This window comes from Lagopus leucura, unplaced genomic scaffold (genome assembly GCF_019238085.1).
Source record: "Lagopus leucura isolate 7727_CA_CO unplaced genomic scaffold, USGS_WTPT01 Super-Scaffold_739, whole genome shotgun sequence".
Taxonomy (NCBI): Eukaryota; Metazoa; Chordata; class Aves; order Galliformes; family Phasianidae; genus Lagopus; species Lagopus leucura.
Genome location: NW_024962255.1, coordinates 4,463,464 through 4,481,769, shown reverse-complemented (window position 1 = coordinate 4,481,769; position 18,306 = coordinate 4,463,464). Strand labels below are relative to the sequence as shown.

The window sequence follows — 18,306 nt, the reverse complement described above, 5'->3', positions numbered from 1 at the left end:
TGATTTCTGACCTGAATAAATCAATTTGAGCCATGGGAAGAATGAGTTGTACGCATTAGGAAGGTATTTCTGTCCTTTTTCATGTTTGTTTGTGATATTAAATTGAAGACCCAAATGGCTTTAAAGGATCACGAGCATGAAGTGAATCACAGAGGTTAAGCAGGGATGAGCTATGCCTCTCACCACATCTATGGTTAAAGTGAACATGGGCTGGGGGGGATCACACACACAAGAGCATCTTTGCTCATCACAGTTGAGGAAGAACAGGGTCCCCCCATGAGCTGCCCAATGCAATCCCAAATATTTACTGCCCAGGCTCAGTTTGGCTCTTCCTTCTTAATCAAATATTTATTTCATGACATTTCCAGATCCATCGCTCACTAATTATCACAACAACCACAATGTCAATTACACTGATATCACAATTTCAACTGAGGGTGCAAATATACAGAGAATTTGAACGATCAACAGAATCAATTTTATTTAGTTGTAGCACATTCATAGAATTAAACACAGTTGGGTTTACTCCTTTATAGCTTAACCATAAATGCCACATCCCTTCTCTGAGACAGCCTTTGGAGGAAAAAATCAGAATCCTGGGAGAAGTTTACAGCAGCATCTAGCAGAGCTCCCAGAGTGGGATGGGGGACCTGCCACCCCGCTGTGTCCCAGTGGAAACAGCCCCATTGCCCCCAGCTGTCAGCCAAGCTGCAAACTACAGAGCCCTCTGCTCGCTGTGAGCTGCTAAACACTTAGCCACTGCAGGGGGTAAGCTGTGAAGCACTGTCAGAGTACTGTACTGGGAGGTTGAAAGCATCCTCTGAAATCTCATCTGTCTCTGGTGGTTCTGTTTTGTTTTTCAATGGTTTTATTGTCTTTTTGGTTAATTATGCATGCTTCTTTGAGCTGACATAAAAGAAACGTTCATGTATAAGGCTAAATAAAATAAAGAATAATTAAAGCATTTAAAAATAAAACGTTTTGCAAAGTTCAATTTCTTCATGGTTTCACAGAGAAAATCATCTGTTATGTGCAATTACTCTAACTCTTTGACAGTAAAATCTCACCCACTACTAGCTAATGCTAAATGAGTCTGCAAGAAGTCACCCTCTGCCACTGACCTGCTGTATCACTGCGAGTATTTCCCTGCCTGATGCCTCCGATTATTCTTTCTTAAATTTAGGATCCACAGGTGACAAATGCCTCATAAGTGCTATACAATAGCCAGACACTGTTGTCCTATGGTTAAGCAAAACAGAACAACCCCCTCCATCTCTTTCTCCTTGATGGATATCTCTCAAATAGTAAGAAAAAAATAAAGTTCAGATTTGCATCTGCATTGAAAGAGAGGTGATGTGGGGTTGCCATTTCAAAAAGGACTGGGAAGGCAGAGAGTATCAGATTTGCATTACATTCAGAGAAGTGAAGAACTAATGCCACGTTTGGAAGGGCTGGCCTTGCTCCACCAGCCTATCTGCTGGAATACTGAGCATCCTTACAGCTACTCCCTGTGCTCTGCCACCAGCACTCTAGACAGAGGCCAGCAAGCTCAAGTTTCTCTATTATGGCAGTTCTTCCGAAGTTGTGAAAAGTTACTGAACTGGGAAATCTGGTCCTGATCTTAGCTGATAAATCACATCGCAACTCAGATAAAAATACATGCTCATCTTTGAAAAGAGCTAAATGCCTTTGTCTAGTATTCAACATATATTGATTGCATTTCTATCACAGTGATTAGGTTTATTTACTATATGGTATCAACAAGCATCAACAAGTCACAAAAAGAAACTTTGTCCTCTTGTTATAGTATCAGAAGCTTGTGATTGCAAGCTGCTAGGAACAAGTGTAGCGAGAAGTGAAAGCACATGCTACAGCATGAAAAGCATATTAGGCACCTCAGAGGGGATGTGATGGGGAATTAATAGATCCACTTAGTATCACAGGAGAAGGTATTAAATGCCATAAGGATGAAAAAACCTATTTTAAACAACCATGCCAACTGTCAGAATCACAAAAGTAATGGCAAGTCTGCTGCTGCTTTTGTTGCTGGTGTTCTAAAGCTAAGAAAATTTAAAGAAATTCTGTAATCAAGGTGTAGAAAGGAGGCAGTAAACACCAGGAGACACCAAGCTTGGTGATCTGCAGAGTAACATAAGTGCAACTGGGACACATCCTCCTGCCTGTGGGTGGTGCATAGGGTGCAGAGAGCGTTTGCCTAAGAAGTGCAGCTGAGCATCCTGACTTGCTTGTGTATGACGACATGGAACCATTTGCTGCAGTCTTGTGGACCACATTCAGTAAATATCTCTCAAAGATTATATAATCTCTTTGGGAAGATATAGGTAATAGTAGGAAGTCCCAAGCTTCATGCACATGGTAAAATATATCTTAATCTCCTGTGTAACTCAAAGATCCTCCATTACGAACTCCCACATAACCCTCTTCCTGTCTGAAGACTTATTGCAAGATTATCAGTACATTTGCATTCATAAAGAAGAAAAATGGTGTACAGAAAATGGAGTAACTACAAAAAGAATATAGGAGACAGGAGCCTGAACTTTTGTCAAGCAAAATGTGAAAACAGTTATCCAAATTCAAGCTCTCTGACAACCTAGAAAGAAATTGCACATTGCTGTAAAATTATTTGGGAAAAGGAGTATCCTTGAAGGAAATTGCAGAGAAATACTAATAGGCTAATAGCTCTGTTCAAACTGTTGTTTATGAATCCTGCTTACAGAATACTGTATTATTTATCTAATTGGTGTCCTTTATTGCATGATGGAATCAATACTGAGAGCCCAGGTGAACACAATTACCAGCTCTGAACAGTAGGAATTCACAGAATCACAACTGAACTGAGAAAGGAAGTGGAAGAAATGTAATAGATTCAAATGCAGGAAGGAAAGCATATGATGCTTCAAAATATTTCAGATGTCAATACAAACAGAAAGCTTTATTCCCTGTAACACTGTAATCCAGTGGCAGGGAGACATCTACATTTTGGCTTAAACCTCTAAAACTCCTTGCATTCTTCCTCAACCCTGGTGCCAGCCAAGGAGGGTGAGTTTGTACATGTTCACGTTAAAGAGCCATTGGTTGGCTTTACAAAGAGCTAAATCGTTTCATGAGTAGTTCAAGCTGGTTAGAATTGATAGAATAGCAAACCCAAACTCCTCAGATGCTTTCTACTTTGTTTATGCTTACAATGAATTATTTGGGCAGTATTTGGGCAGTCCCAATGCCAGCTGTTGGATATGAATGTGGTTGCAGTAGCTCTCCTCACTAAAAAGGACTAACTGTGCTGCTAGAAGATGGAACGACCTGTAAACGGTTCATGCTTGGCTGAGGAACAGCACTCAACCTGGAACCTGACTGCAAGCTTGTGGTCTTCACCAGATGGGCCTATTCTTTCCCAACATTTTTGTAGCACTGTATTCCGGCATCATTCATTCAGGATACTTGTTAGTGGGTCCAAAAATCTGAATAGTATGCTCCTAGTGTTTACCAGAGCTCTTGAAGTACAGTTGCTGCAGACTTTTACCAGTTCATATACTTTCTGTTCCTCAAAGACTTTCTGGGAATGCTTTCAATAAACAGTTAATGAGAAGGAGCATAAAGCCACATCTACACCTCACTGTAGCAGAGACCACCTAGCAGCTGTCACAAAGGCTTTAACACTACTCACGCTGCTTGACCTATACTATGTCAAGATATGGCCGCCACTCTTCCTCACCTGTTTTTATTGTACTGCTCAGAGAATGGGCAAAATGAAACAAAAGACTGCAACTTCTTAAAGTAAGCCAATTCCAAAAAAACTCCTTTTTATAGCCACCCACCTCCATTTTTTTTTTTTTCCTGACTACTCTGTTGTTTGACTTGAATAGCTGATCCAATTTCCTTAAAAAGAGCAAGAGCAACCTTTCCACCATATGGATGTTTAATGAACCTGGGGGAAGGTCCACTTCCAATTCATTTTTCAAATACTGGCTTTTGAAATAAGGATTGCCAAACAAGGCAGCCCATATCTTAGGACAGAACAGGAGAAACGTTTTAAGATCAAACATTCGGAGCTTTTAGCATTGTGCATAGTTTTTATAGTAAAGAAGCTTAAATTAGCATAGAGGTGAGGTATCACAGGGACAAAAGTTTTTTTTGCATTCCCTTTTGCAGCAATCCAAACAGCTACAAAAATAAAGAGTAAAACCAGAATAAAATGTAAATTTATAATTTTAATAATTTGTTCAAAAAATGAAATCTGGTTGTTTTTTTTTTTTTTTTTTTTTTTCTCCCTGCTTTTAACAGCAATCCTGATGCATTTACATAGATTCTCTCATTTAAAGAGATTCAAAACTGACTTTCAAACTAATTAACAACAATTAAGTCTTTTGCTGAAGTCCAGTGAAAGGTAAAAAGGGAAAAAGAAATAATGAAATGATAGCACTTCACGGAGTTTGGTCGAGTTCTTTAATGCCCCAAAGCACTTGAAACACTACCTGCTACACATAAAGCTTCCTCCTAGAGAAGTGCAACGTTTGGAAAGATCTGTGCATCCATTAGTAAATGCAGTAACCTCTGCGTTCAAATGCAAGGGCTCTTTTCGAATAGGCATTAGAATTGTCATCAAGAATAATTGTAGATTCATAGAATGACAAGCTAGTTTCAAAGCCCTGCTATGTGCAGGGTCACCAACGAGCAGACCAGGCTGCCCAGAGCCACATCCAGCCTGGCCTTGAATGCCTCCATGGATGGGGCATCCACAACCTCCTTGGGCAACCTGTTCCAGTGCCTCACCACCCTCTGGGTGAAAAACTTCCTCCTAATATCTAACCTAAACCTCCCGTCTCAGTTTAAAACCATTCCCCCTTGTTGTATCACAATCCACCTTCATAAATAGCTGTTCCCCCTCCTCTTTATATGTTCCCTTCAAGTACTGAAAGGCCACAATGAGGTCTCCCCAGAGCCTTCTCTTCTCCATGCTAAACAAGCCCAGTTTTCTCAACCTTTCTTCATAGGAAGAAAGGAAAAGGAATAAAGAAAGGATCAGGAACGCTATGCAGCTGTTTTCAGGTTTGAACTAATACAGAGAATAAAAGCAGGCTAAAAAAAAAAAAAAAGTGAAAGCATCACTAGGTCTATTATGAATAGGAAGTAGAAAAATAAGGGAGAACCTTTCAGGGAAAGCAAGGAGGACAGAACATAAGCAAGACAGATTTCCCATATAAGAGGAGGACATGGATTAGGAAAAATGAGGTTGATAGGATTTCATAAAGCAAAACCCCTGAAATAACATCCTTCATTTTCTTAAGTTTCTGTATTCATCCCTGGAAATATGTAGAACCAAGGTTTCTCCCCAAATCCATGGGGTGCTGCAGATGGGAACCTCACAGAAATCACCTCCAGAGTGACTGCAGCACCTCTACAGAAGTGAGCCCCAGGAAGCTGCCCACCAGCACCTGGTCTCTGCCTTACCCTGCAGATACACACAGGGCAGATTCCTGAGACACGCAGACACTCCTAAGCAATACCATTTCAAAGTCCTTATCTGCTCTCTCGTCAATTCCTCCCCCTCCCCTGGTTTTCCTTTTCTCCAATCTGCCAAGATTTGTAAATATTTCATTAACTGCCTACTTGCATTCCTGCACTAAAATCTTTCTAACAATAGAAACCATTCTTGTCCTGCACAGTTACACTACATACTGCACAAGGTCATTCTGCATTTCTTTCTTAGTATTTTTGCTCCCAGAGGAAAAATGCACTAATAGCAAGGATAAAACTGCTCCCTTCTAGTTGCTACAGGAACTAGAAAATGGTGTGTTAATTACCAGCACTGAGAGCTTTAGTTTGAACAGCATTAAAAGCAGAAAAACAAATCTGGCCTAAAATAAAGAATAATCATGTCTTTAAATCTCTAATATTTGGAATCCACAAACGGCTGCTCAGTCATTATAGCTATTGTTATGGCAAAAGAAAATGACTTAAAGCTTGAGGATGTGTTCGTCAGATGCTGACAGGACACCAAATAGTTCTTTGTGATGACAGGTTGAGAAAATATTGCACAAACATTTGTTTAATTCAAGAGCCAGGCAAACGACAGCATCTGAACTGCCTACCTTGGGCACTAGTTAGCATGCCTCAGTTTAGGTCTAGGTTCTGAATTACAGAGAAAAAGAGTGAAAAAAAGTGTGTTAACCACAACCCAGTTTTCATGTTAGAACAAAAGAATCACAAAAGCTTTTCGCGAATTTAACATTTGTTGTCACCATCACAAGGCAGCAACACTCCTAACAGCTTGTTTTAAGGGCAAGAAGTAAAATATGGCTGAATTAAATTAAATTTAAACAAGGAACTACGGAAGGCCTCCTAAACTGTCAGTGTCCATTTAGTGAAGCTACTTTCCCCTTTGATACAGTGAATTTTACCTGAATCACAAAACGTAACAACCATCACAACAGGGCTCCTAAAAAAAAAAAACCTCTGGTGACCAGTGCTCTAACACACGCTCTTCTGTCACAGCACAGAGGCTCAGCTCACTCCAGACTGCTTAAAAGGGCTTTCATTTGATGTAAATCAGGAACAGAGACATCTGTGGCTAAGAGGGCTTGAGAGCTCACTTTTGCTTGACTCCCATTATTTTGATGGAATCTGGCAAACAGAGTAGTTCCTTGAAACAAAGCTGATGACACTTTGCTTGATATTAATACTCAAGTTGAGATTTTCATTTGTTTATAAGAATTTACCATTTAGAAAGGATTTGATACACCTCTCACTGTCTCCTGTAATACTCCAATTTTGGCCTTGCTAACAACATCATTTTCAGTTGTTTCAAAGCACCAAATGTGTATGAATGGGAGGACGAAAACAGCATGCATTAGAAAATAATGTGCATCATGGGCTAAATATATCAGTTGTCTTCCACTTCCTTGTTTAAAATTAACTACATATTTCATCACTGTGGGATTCTATTAACTCACATATAACTATATTCAGAACATGACTAAATACATTTCAAACATAGTTTGAACAGATTGCTTTCTACTATCAGAAGCCCCTTTGTTTAACTCAAGAGCCAGGCAAACGACACCATCTGAACTGCCTACCTTGGGCACTAGTTAGCATGCCTAAGTTTAGGTCTAGGTTCTGAATTTACTCTGAATTAACTGTGCCTCATCTCTACATTTTTTCCCTCAGATCCATTAATGTGCTGTACTGAAAAATTAAAAATCATTCAAGATTTAAGTCCCCCACTTCACCTATAAACCATACTTGTGAGCTAAGGTACAGGGAAATGCTCAGATAGACACTTTCAGTGTTGAATACATTACTAGGGGGCTCAGCAAACTCTACTGCAGGAGCAAAATGCCCCACGGCCCATTGAAATAACTCTTAAAAAAATCCCTGCTTGGTGTTTTCCATTAACTGTCCTGATAAAAAAAAAAAAAAAAAAAAAAAGTTATGAAAGATGAGAGAATTCTTGTTCCCATTGCTCAGATGCTAATAGCAACATGGTGATGTTCTGCTATAAGCGGCAGGAATGCAGCCAGGCTATTAAATGTTGTAGCTGGCAGGATTACTTACATTTTGCAGCTGGACTCGGCTTTGTGCCATACACTCTGACTTTGCCATCATGCTAGAAGCATTTAGGCTGTAGGTTTTCCTATTCTGCGTTTCTTTCAGCTGTTCATGAATTTGCTTTGTTTGTTTCCTGCAGAAAGAAATAAAATTCATGTAAGAGCGAGCTAGTTTCAACTCCTACTATAGCCACGATGTCCTTTTTTTCCAAACTTCACCACATTGGAATAACCAGCTGCATTAATTCACCAGTGTCTAATATTTCAATGCAGTGGTCATTTTCTGGAGAAGCTGAACAAAAGAAGAAAAGAGCTCTTCTCTCAAAAATGTCTTCTATTCTCAGATTACTACAATAGCAGGCTGGCTGTTTTAGCACAGAAATTTGAAAGAAAGATTACCTACAACATATTTAACAATTGCAAGTAGGCCTGGATATTAAAAAAGCATTTTGCTCAGATTTGGAACAGAGATTTTGGCAAATACAGCAGCATTTGTCTCTGTTTGTTATAAAATGTGTGACAGAATCAAACATTTCTGCTAGCAGCTCATTAGACTTCACCTACTATCTTGCATACATCAGCTTTTGCTTACATGCTTTAATCTGGAAAAAAGCATCAATAGTGTATCTGAGGCTACTTTTGACATATTACACTATGATCCACTATGTCACAGCTGACAATGCCTCTAAGACAAGTCATTTGCAATATTCAAGAGATAACTATATGATTAAAAACAGCTTTCTCTTTCTGCCGTATTATATTGACAAACTGAGTTCTAAAGTTCTACACATTATTGTGGATTTCAGGCAGAAAGCTCTATTTTAAGGAAGTATTTTATCCTCTGCCAGCAGATAAAGCTCAGTTAAGCAAATACAGTCAGCAGAATATATTTGAGGCCTTTAACCGGAGACTGCTCTTTTGGAAAGATACACTGTTGGAGTTCTAAACGAGAAATAAGTCCCCACTGCTAGTTTAATTCTTTCCTTCCTGCCTTATTCTCCTCAGCAGATGAACTGCATGCAGCAATCCTACAAAGACCCTAGAGCCCACCCAGCAAGGTCAAGGACTGGCCAGCAGCAGCAGCCCTGCTTCGCTGTGCTATGCACAGCTTCTGTACAGCAGCTGATGCTGAGCCAAATTTCAGCAGGCAGCGAGTGATTTTTAACATCACAACTGAAATTCTATAAGGTAATATACAAAGAAAAACAATTTAATAATTAGTTTCCCTTTAATGTTCATGTAACCTAACGCTGATGTTAGGTTTATGCATATTCATTTTGCCAAAAAATAGGATGCAGGATTATAAAACTTGAAATTAATAATTTAAAGTTACTGCTTAATATATTTATTTCGTATTTTTAGTCTTTAAAACAAATGAGTCTTCTGTGTTTTACTTCACAGATATTCTGCAATAAAGTATTATCTTGGCAAGAAAATGAAGTCACTGGTCATCTATAAAATCCTAAGCCATAAAGAGAAGCCCATTGCTTTTTACTGTGGTCTCCCCTCTGTTGTTAACACTTAAGAGTAATTTCTTTACTACTGTGAAATGAAAAATTGGAAGGGTATAGTGTTTAGTTATAAAGTTCTAACTTGCCCAGAGAGAGTATATTTTAAAGGATTTTTAATACAGTGTATAGCAAATCACATACATCTAGCAGCAGGTATTATACAAACATCAGAATGAAGAAGTCAGGGTCTGCTTCTTCAAATAAACTTCCTTTTCCCTGCCAGATTGTGCACCATTCAGTTTCCCTAGATGTTAAGTAATATTTGATAAAAGTTAAACAAGAAGATCATCCCCCAGACAGGAGGAATGCTTGGATAACCTGCAAGCATGATGGAGACATGTCTGCATGATGAAAAGATCTGAAAATCCGTTGTGCTAACACACATCATGGTTGATTCATTTTAACTTTGCTGCTTCAGCCTTAACTTCACTTTTATACCCTTGAGACACTGGGCAGCATCACAGATACAATAATGTTTTATGCGGCCTCCATGCAACCCAGTTCAGGCACTCTTGTGTGGGCCAGGAGCTTCACATGGGTGTTCAGATCAAGAGGGATGGACAAAATGTTTTCCTTAGTCTCCACTGACTTGGAATCATGCTTTTAAAGGGAGTGTCCCAGGCTGACCTGTACTGAGGTGAGCCTGGTATGCAACCATGGTCACCTGCTGAAGTTTGAGTCAAGGCATTAGCAGAAAAACAACATGCAGACTGATAATTAGTTACTGACTCTTTCCAGGCTTTTGTGGGAATGGTGCTAATAACAAAAGGGGAAAAAACCTCATGAGCAGTGAAAACATTTAAGAAATCAATTTGAAAGGCAAGAGAAATTGCAGTGTTACTTAACTTCTATAGCTTTTGACAACTCCAGCTATTTCTGCATAGCCACAGCATTCCCATCTCCTGCCTTAGATTGGGCAAACTCTACTACCTCACCTGCCTGGTCGTCATAGATTCGGTTATCTAGACAACAAACAGGCATGCTAACTTCCTGTGAAGGCAGGGACAAAGCAGTGAATAGGCTTACTTTCTGGACAGTTTGCAAGATGGGACCACAATCAGGCACTTAGGGATTAGTATGCTAACACTGCTGTGCTTCCTATGTTTGAAAGGACCTCTTGACAGAACTGAAGGTGCTCATTTTCTCAATACTTCTCAAATTTCAGATTCCAGAATCTGGCATAAGTACACTTCAATTCTTCTCAGTAACTCCTAACTATCAGTTAAAACCAATAATAAAACACAAACCTGAGATAGGAACCACTACAGTCCTCTGAGTGCAACTTTGATGCATTATTTCTACTCATTATTTTTAAAAATAGCTGCCCCACCACAGAATCCCCTTGGTTTATGTTCCTGTCAGACTCTAGCTCGAAAGAACAGTTAAATAGAATCCCTTAAGTCATTAGAACAGGTAAGGGGGGTTAGAAAAAAATGAACCAGGTCCAAGTCTTCACTCAAATCATGTGCACAGTAGTGCTGAAATTTGTGCAGAAAGGGGAAAAAAATAAAAAGGTCTGGTGATTTTTCCAGTGTGCATTTCTCCTTTTCCTGAGAGAAAGCTCGAAACATTATTTTTTTCCTGCAGAAAGTAGTTTTCATCAGATTTCCTTCCCATTAAAATAAATTTATGGTCTGTGTGTATTCAGATAAGCATCTAACTTCTAAACTGTAGAAACCTCCACATTCTTAATACTCAGCCACCATGGCTATCCTCATGCAGATAATATTTATATTGATGCATGTTTTCTCATTAGCTCTAGTTTGAACAGCAATGAAGGATGATGGCCATACAGAACATATTTATAAATGTAGTGGCGTTAACAAGCACATCATGTAATTGCCATGAGGTTTGTGTAGTCAAATTACACACACAGCAATAAATATTAAAGATAATGTCCAGTGGAGGAGATAAAGAAAAATAAAATGAAAAGTATTTTGCTTGAAAAAAGTTTAGTACAGATGATTCTACCTTAGTTATACAGTTCCACATCCTTGTGAACTAGAAATACTCAGTTATGCAGCTCACATCATCAGTTTACAACTCTCAGCTAATGGCTGCAGTTATCCACAAGGAACTCGACTGTTCACACATTGCTAACTTTTGCCTTTATTCCCAGCATACAGAAAAAAGAGGGACATTAAGGAAAACAAAATGCAGAACAAAAATTAAAAAAAGGTATCATAAACCTTTTGTTTTCAAAATAAGGAAGTGATTAATGCCAATTATTGTCCAGAGAAAGGAATACAAGGGACACAATCTCCTCTTTCCTGGTATAGGAAAACAGAAAGGACATGTAATACTTGTTGTTTGTGTGCATGGCTTTTTGTTTTGTTTTGTTTTGTTTTCACTTAGATATTCTAGCCATGGAGAACTGTTCTAACCTGCCTGGAAATAACAACACCTTCAAACAGAGGGGAGAAACTGAAGAACTGGAAAGCCGTAAAATGGACAGAAGCTGAAAAACAAACACACTAGACAAAGGCTCTTACTTTGTTTTGAAGTAGAACGCTGCACAAAGCATGCCCACTACGACTATGCCAAAGACGATACAGGAAATAGACAGCACCTGGCGCTGGTAAATTTCTTCGCTCTCTGTAAACAGCAAAATTGAGAATTATGAAGGCATCAGAAAACAGTACTTGTAAAAAGTGGATTTCTGTACAACATGGTTTCACCAGTGATGGACAAATATGTGAGATTTTGGAGTTCTGAGTTGTCCAGTTCCTCAACAGAATGAACGTTTCTCTGAACCTCTCATCTCGTAGAGGTGTGGTCTCCTAGGAAAGTTTTACAAAATGGTCGCCAAACACATTCAAAGATACATAAACATAAAAATCGGGGAAGTTTAACATTTTCTTTGCCCTACATGCCCCTTTCCCACTTTTTAGAAGATCATGCTTCCACTGTCAGTGGAATAAAGAGCCCTACAACCATGGAGCTTAACTGGCTTAAGGCAAGATCCATCAGAGCTCTCCCAAAGTCCCACAAGACTCGGGAGTTCATTTTTAGCTACCAGAAAAATGTCAGTTTTTTTTTTTGTTTTTGTTTTTGTTTTTGTTTTTGTTTTTCTTTTCTGATAGCATGGTTATTCTTATATAGTGAAAAAATTAATTCAACCAACTTTGGATTCCAAAGACTATTATGTCACAATGCATCCTGGAAATCTTAATTTTCTGAAGTAATTTCGTTAATAAATCTCATCACCTACCAATTGATTTCAAAACAGGAACAGAATGAATTTAAAAAAAAAAAAAAAAAGAAGAAAAAAGCTAAGAAAACAAGAGAAAGATCTCATTCATGACTACAGACAGAAGCTGATGGGCAAATGGAGTTTCACACACTGAATTTATCAAGAGCTCCTAAATATTCTATTATATTTTTATTAATTCTACCACTTCTATAGTACAAACTGTTATAAGATTGTTGTTTTAGGGTCACTTTTCCAAAACATATAGCACATAAAATAATCTTTTCATTCATGAGTTTGAGGTAGAAAACCAACATGGAGGATTATCAAAGCACAGTACAAGCTCAGTACACTGGCAAAGCTACGTTTCCTTTCTAAGTCAGAGATCTTCAGTGCAGAACCTCTGTAAACATAGATACCAGACTCATGTGTTAAGTGGGTTTACAGCAACTCCACATTCTAAGTCTGCAAGGCTCAGGGTTCTAAGAAGAAAGAATGTATGACAACAAGATTAAACTGGGCAAATATTGGAAAAATCATAATCTAACTGGAACTTCAGTAAAATACTGTATTTATTACAATGACTAAATACTACGTACAGTGTCCTCATCAGTGCTAATTATTTATTACCCAAGCAAAAAATACACAGACTACTCCATTGCCATTTCTAAACATTTGGATTTTTCAAGAACAATTTGTCTCTAGCGAAACTCCAATTTCCCTATCATTAGCTGTTTCAAAAAAAAAATTACAAGTAGCAAACATTTGTTTCTTAATTACTTCTTTACTTGCTCACTCAAAGAATAGTATAGTGATTAAGAACTCATTTCTAAGATGCAAAACATCCTCAGCTCCTGTTGACTTTTCTTCCTCATTTAGTTTTGAAATTCTAGATGTTGTACAGTTATGGTACTGTTTTAAACATAACAAGAAGCAAATATAGTAACCTAGGAAGTCTGAAACATAGCCAGAAATGTAATCCATTAGAAAACATTGGTAATATAGCAATAAAATAGATTTCATCAGAGCTTTAGTCCCATTCCTTACAGCATGAATATAATTTGGATCTAGACAGTAAATTCCTATAGCAACCAACTACGGATTTGGGGCTTCTTGTTCTTTGTTTTTCACTACAGTGCATAAATACAGAGCTATCCACCTTCCATTTCCACTACAATGCTCATAGGACTGATCTTATGCATTTCAAATCACTTTGTCAGGGTGAACACACTGCAAATAGTTAAGGGATTATTCAGCTTCACAACTGTCAATCTATTCTCACTCAATACCAATTTCAGCACGTTCTGCCTAAGATCACAAATAAAACATACATACTTACAAACAGTAATTTCACTCAGACATTGCATATAATTAAAAAGAAACAGATGTAAGCCTTGTGAAAAAAAGACCTACTTTTGCTTTTCTGTCAACTTAGGTGTCCATTAAAAACTTTATTGCTTTTGTTGTTTTGTTGAAACTATGAATTTCATATGTCCATGGTCTTTCATCAGTTCTGAATAGCTATCACTGTCTTGTTAAAGATGCTTTAGAATACATTTTACCAAGATAAAAGCACATCAGAGACTGGACAATATTATCCTGCCCAAACCACTATGTGAAGATTTAAGTCTTTTGTGTAGACTGTTTAATCCCTGTCATGTCACTAGCTTTCAAGACATTCGGATCAATGCTTTCTTTACTTTCTGTTTATTCCGTATGGCGCGTATTTAAAGAACCAGTTATTGATTAGCTTAACTCCATTAGACACCTTTGTTCATTTTTTTAATATCCTTTAAATCTGTGTTTATGTATTGGACTCCATTTTCCATCTCAAACATCTTAAAATATAATCAGTTTAGCATTTTTCTACTCTCAAGTCTTCCACATCCTTTTAGTTTTTCCTTTAAAAACAAATCAAAGCCCTTCCTTTTGACAGAAATTTAATCTGAATCTCCCTGAAAACTTTGAAGGTCTCCTCATTGTTGACATGCTTTAAGTCCACCATTGCCCTGAACTTGTACAGTTCAACTGAGCTCTCAGAAGCTGAGGTGTGCAAATGAGAGCCCTTGAACCTAACGCATGATAAGCCAGAGAGCTTCAGCAGAGTGCTACTGAGTGTTCTTGCTCTCACAGAACAGAACACCAATGAAAATAATGTGCAAAAAAGAGAACCAAAGATTACTTCTCCTTAGCTGTAGATGCATCAGCCTACACAGACGCACGTATTCACACACTGTAACAAACTACCCAAGGTAATCTAGATTGTGACTCAAATTATTAGATGTCTCTCTCTACTGATAATTATTCATACATTCCTGGTGAAATAGACTATCTTGATCACATTTTATTGAAATAAACATTCTAGGGAGAGATTCCTCATTTAACCAACAGGCAAGAAAACGATGCAGCTAAAAACCCAAACTATAAGCTGATGTTGGTATTCTTGGATAATCCAGTTAAGAATGCAGAACAGTATTTCCATTCAGTATTGAAATTATACACATACCAACAAACATAAACCAGCTGAACAATAAAATAGTGAATTGATTCGACTATTTTGTTTAGTGAAAATTATGGAAAGAATGATCCATTAAGACAAGACAAACTCATGGGGAGCATTAAGTCCCTCAGGACAGGTTCCTGTAGGCAAATCCTCATTCACCATGTACACCATTTACATATCCAGCCCACTTTTATTTACATCATTGATTCTTTCTCGTCTTCATTGCCACAACAAACTTAACTCACCTTTCACCTTACCTCTTTCATCATTCTAAGCTTGAATTCAACTTCTCACACCTTTACTACTAAGCTTATTTCACATATTTGCTACTGTTATGAAATATAAAATTGACTATTGGTGACCCATGAAAGCAATGCTTCTTCTAGTGATCACACTGCAGTCAAATTTAACCTGTCATTGAAAAAAGTACATCTCATATTCCAGGTATTGTGCTCCCTTTTGATTCTCTTGCTCTTTAAAATTTACTCTTAAAGGCTGTCCTCTCTCTGCTTTATGCATATGGAAAGACCTGCTGAAGCATGCACATAAAACTTCAGAGGATAAAATGTGTAGGACAGACATTTTTCTCATGATTGCTACTTCTGAAGAATATAGTGCTTTGGTTGTGTAAGTAAGTTGAAACATGTCTCTCCTTTGTAACTTTGCTATAAAAGAATAGGGGTATGGGTTCCTTGAGAAAGAACTACATGTATTTCTATCCATACGACTGAGGGAAAAAAAAAAAAAAAAATCAGCTAACAAAAACAGATTAATGTAGACTTTGTTAGCCTAACGTACAACACCATTACCAGCCATAATCACTTGATCCTCTAGTTTTATTGTATATTTTCTCAGTTCATTGAAATAACTTTGAAAGTTATTCCAACTATAAAGAACTGCACTGGCCTAGTGAAAATTATAACAAAACACAAATAGTGACTTTCATATACCTCAGTAGCATCATTTGATATTTAGAAAATTACTGGTGTCCTGTATCCTCAGAGGACCATATAGAAGTCTTCTGTACAACAAAAGAGGAGGACTGCATGGAAACTCAGTGCACATTGAGATTTCCAATGAAGCATGGATTATCACAAATGAAAAGGCAAATGATTAGTTAAGAGCATATTTCCCAATATACTTAGATTTATGTGTGACAAATACTGAACTATATAAGGCGTTCTAAATATAATTTATGAAGAGAATAAAAAAAGACTGCAAGTTTCACAAAACAATCTGTGATTGCCTCAGCATCAGACTTTCAGCTCTCCCAAGAGTTTTCCCTGTTCTTTCACTTGCAAAAACCTGCCACACAGACGCACTGCCATATGCTGTGGCTTGTTCTAAGGCAGAGTGATTTAGCAGTTAAAATACGACAAGCCGCAGTTCACAAATTTCTTTGACCTTGGGTAATTCAAGAGCCTTACATCTTCCATAACCATGAGGATAATGCTTCCTTCTCCTATTTCAGAGTTTAATACGATAAACTTTGATAACATCTCAAACTCAAAAGGAAGAAGCCAATGAAAATAAATAAAAAATAGAAAAACCTGTCCCAGCTAAGTCTGCTCCAATTTCATTAAGAGCCTTTGTGCTCTCACATACAATGCCATACTTTATTCTAGTTCTCAGATATCTTTCTTAGTCATTGAGTTTTCTTCCTTCGACTTGTGTCTGGGTAGAATTCTCTTCTGGAAGGGCTTCAGAATACTTCAGTTCTCAAGTAAGGAACGGAAATTTGTACCCCATATCACTTACAGAAAGGGCAGTGTCAAGGTTAATTGCACAGATTCACATTTCAGGCTAGAATTGGATCAAGATAACTTCTGCTGGCTAACGTTCACAAAGCATTTCATAGCTGTAATAGTTAACCTCTCTTGGGAAGAACAGTTCCACGATTCCAGCGGTAACAAAGATTAAGAAAATACATTTTCTTGTGCCCATGGAATGTCTACAGCAAAAGTATCTTACCAAGAGCAAAGTGAAATAGATGTAGTTCATTATCTATTACAATTGCATGACACTATACAATGTTTGACTATTGACATTTAATCCTAGTGGGATCATTTTCTGTGTATGCAGAGGACAGAGAAGGAAAGGACGATTGCTCAAGCTCTTTGAACGACCTATTTTTGAGTACTTGATTCTACACTATTAATACTGCATTAGCAGTGGTTTTGCATGGCATATTACAAACTGAAGTAACGAAATAAGCAGAATGTTAAAAACTCATCATGAAAAAGGGATGCAAAGGCAGACGATTCTAACCCTGAGCTCTCAGGGTCAGTTATTTTAGGTTGCTTAGTGAAAGGCCAAGTCTCATAAAATTAATAAACCAAAATCTCATGAAAAAATAGGTCCATCAAACCCACTCTTAAAAAACAAAATAAAACATAAGCTAGAAAATGAAATCACTCTCCACCTTTTGTCTCATTCTATTTTCAAAAACACAACAAGAAAAAATTGAGATGGGCTAATGTTAAATAAGAATGTGTAAAATATTTTACAATAGGATTGAACATGCTAGCATTCTTAGTAATTACTACTTGTTATGATGTATTTGATAAGCCCTTTTAAACAGCAAGATTTCAATTTCTGAAGGTAAATTAATTTTAACTTTAGCTTCCTAAGAAAACAGTAATTTCCTTTTATCTGCAGGCAACTATAGTTTTTATCAGCTATAAAGAGTGTTCAAATCTAGCAAACGTTCAAAGCCTCAGTTAAGTACTTTCAATATAATAAACGTATTAAAATAGCTTGAAGTAGTTCCATGGGCATTTAGGAGTTGAGAAGTAGCTTTTGCATTTTTTTCAGAAAATGTTTGGTTAGGAGTTTTTCCTATATTGACAACTTACAACCAGGACAACACAAGTCTGTTCTGATCTATTTTCATCCCACTTCTAAGAATGTTAAGATTATTCATTTATTAACAAAATTCACTAAATAAGTCTTATCAGCCTCTGTGTGCATGCTCATTGCTAGCACTGATCTAACTGCTATCGAGCTAAGAGTTAAAAACATTTGTGTTTTAGTAACTTCAGCATTTTAGCTGGTAGCTAAGGCTTGAAGACATACAATCAAGTCTTATGTCACTTTTGCTTACTGAGAACCACAGCTTTAAGTATCTCCAGTTTCTACTGATGCAAATTTAATCATTTAAATGAGGTCAATCACCATCAGACCAGTCTCAGTGATGGCAAACTAACCACAGAATGACAGTATGCAAAAAAATGATTTAGTTTCATGGCCAAACACCAACCAAGCAGATACTGTGCACAGTTCAAGCTTCGAGTTTATAACACTGTTGATCAGTCTCACATCTCAAAATATCACATTCTGATATCTCATACTGTCATATAATTTTGAAATCATTTGAAATTTGGGTAAGAAAATCCACATATGCACAATAAATTACAAAATCTGAACGATAGTCAATGGTCTTCCATTGAACAAAGGAACTTGCAACATTTGCTGCGCTGCACATAAAAACGCTTCTAACTTCTCACAAATATGTAAAAAGCTTTCAAGTGTAAA

General features: G+C 37.4%; 1 protein-coding gene across 1 annotated transcript in view; it reads right to left on the bottom strand.

Moving 5' to 3' along the window:
* NRG3 (neuregulin 3) overlaps positions 1 to 18,306 on the bottom strand; it is a 424,154-nt gene that overhangs the window by 15,522 nt on the left and 390,326 nt on the right. The window contains exons 5-6 of the mRNA XM_042863123.1: positions 11,572 to 11,674; positions 7,576 to 7,702 (exon numbers count right to left, since the gene is read on the bottom strand). Of these exons, the coding sequence (XP_042719057.1) occupies positions 7,576 to 7,702; positions 11,572 to 11,674 (230 nt within the window). The remainder of the gene's footprint in view (positions 1 to 7,575; positions 7,703 to 11,571; positions 11,675 to 18,306) is intronic.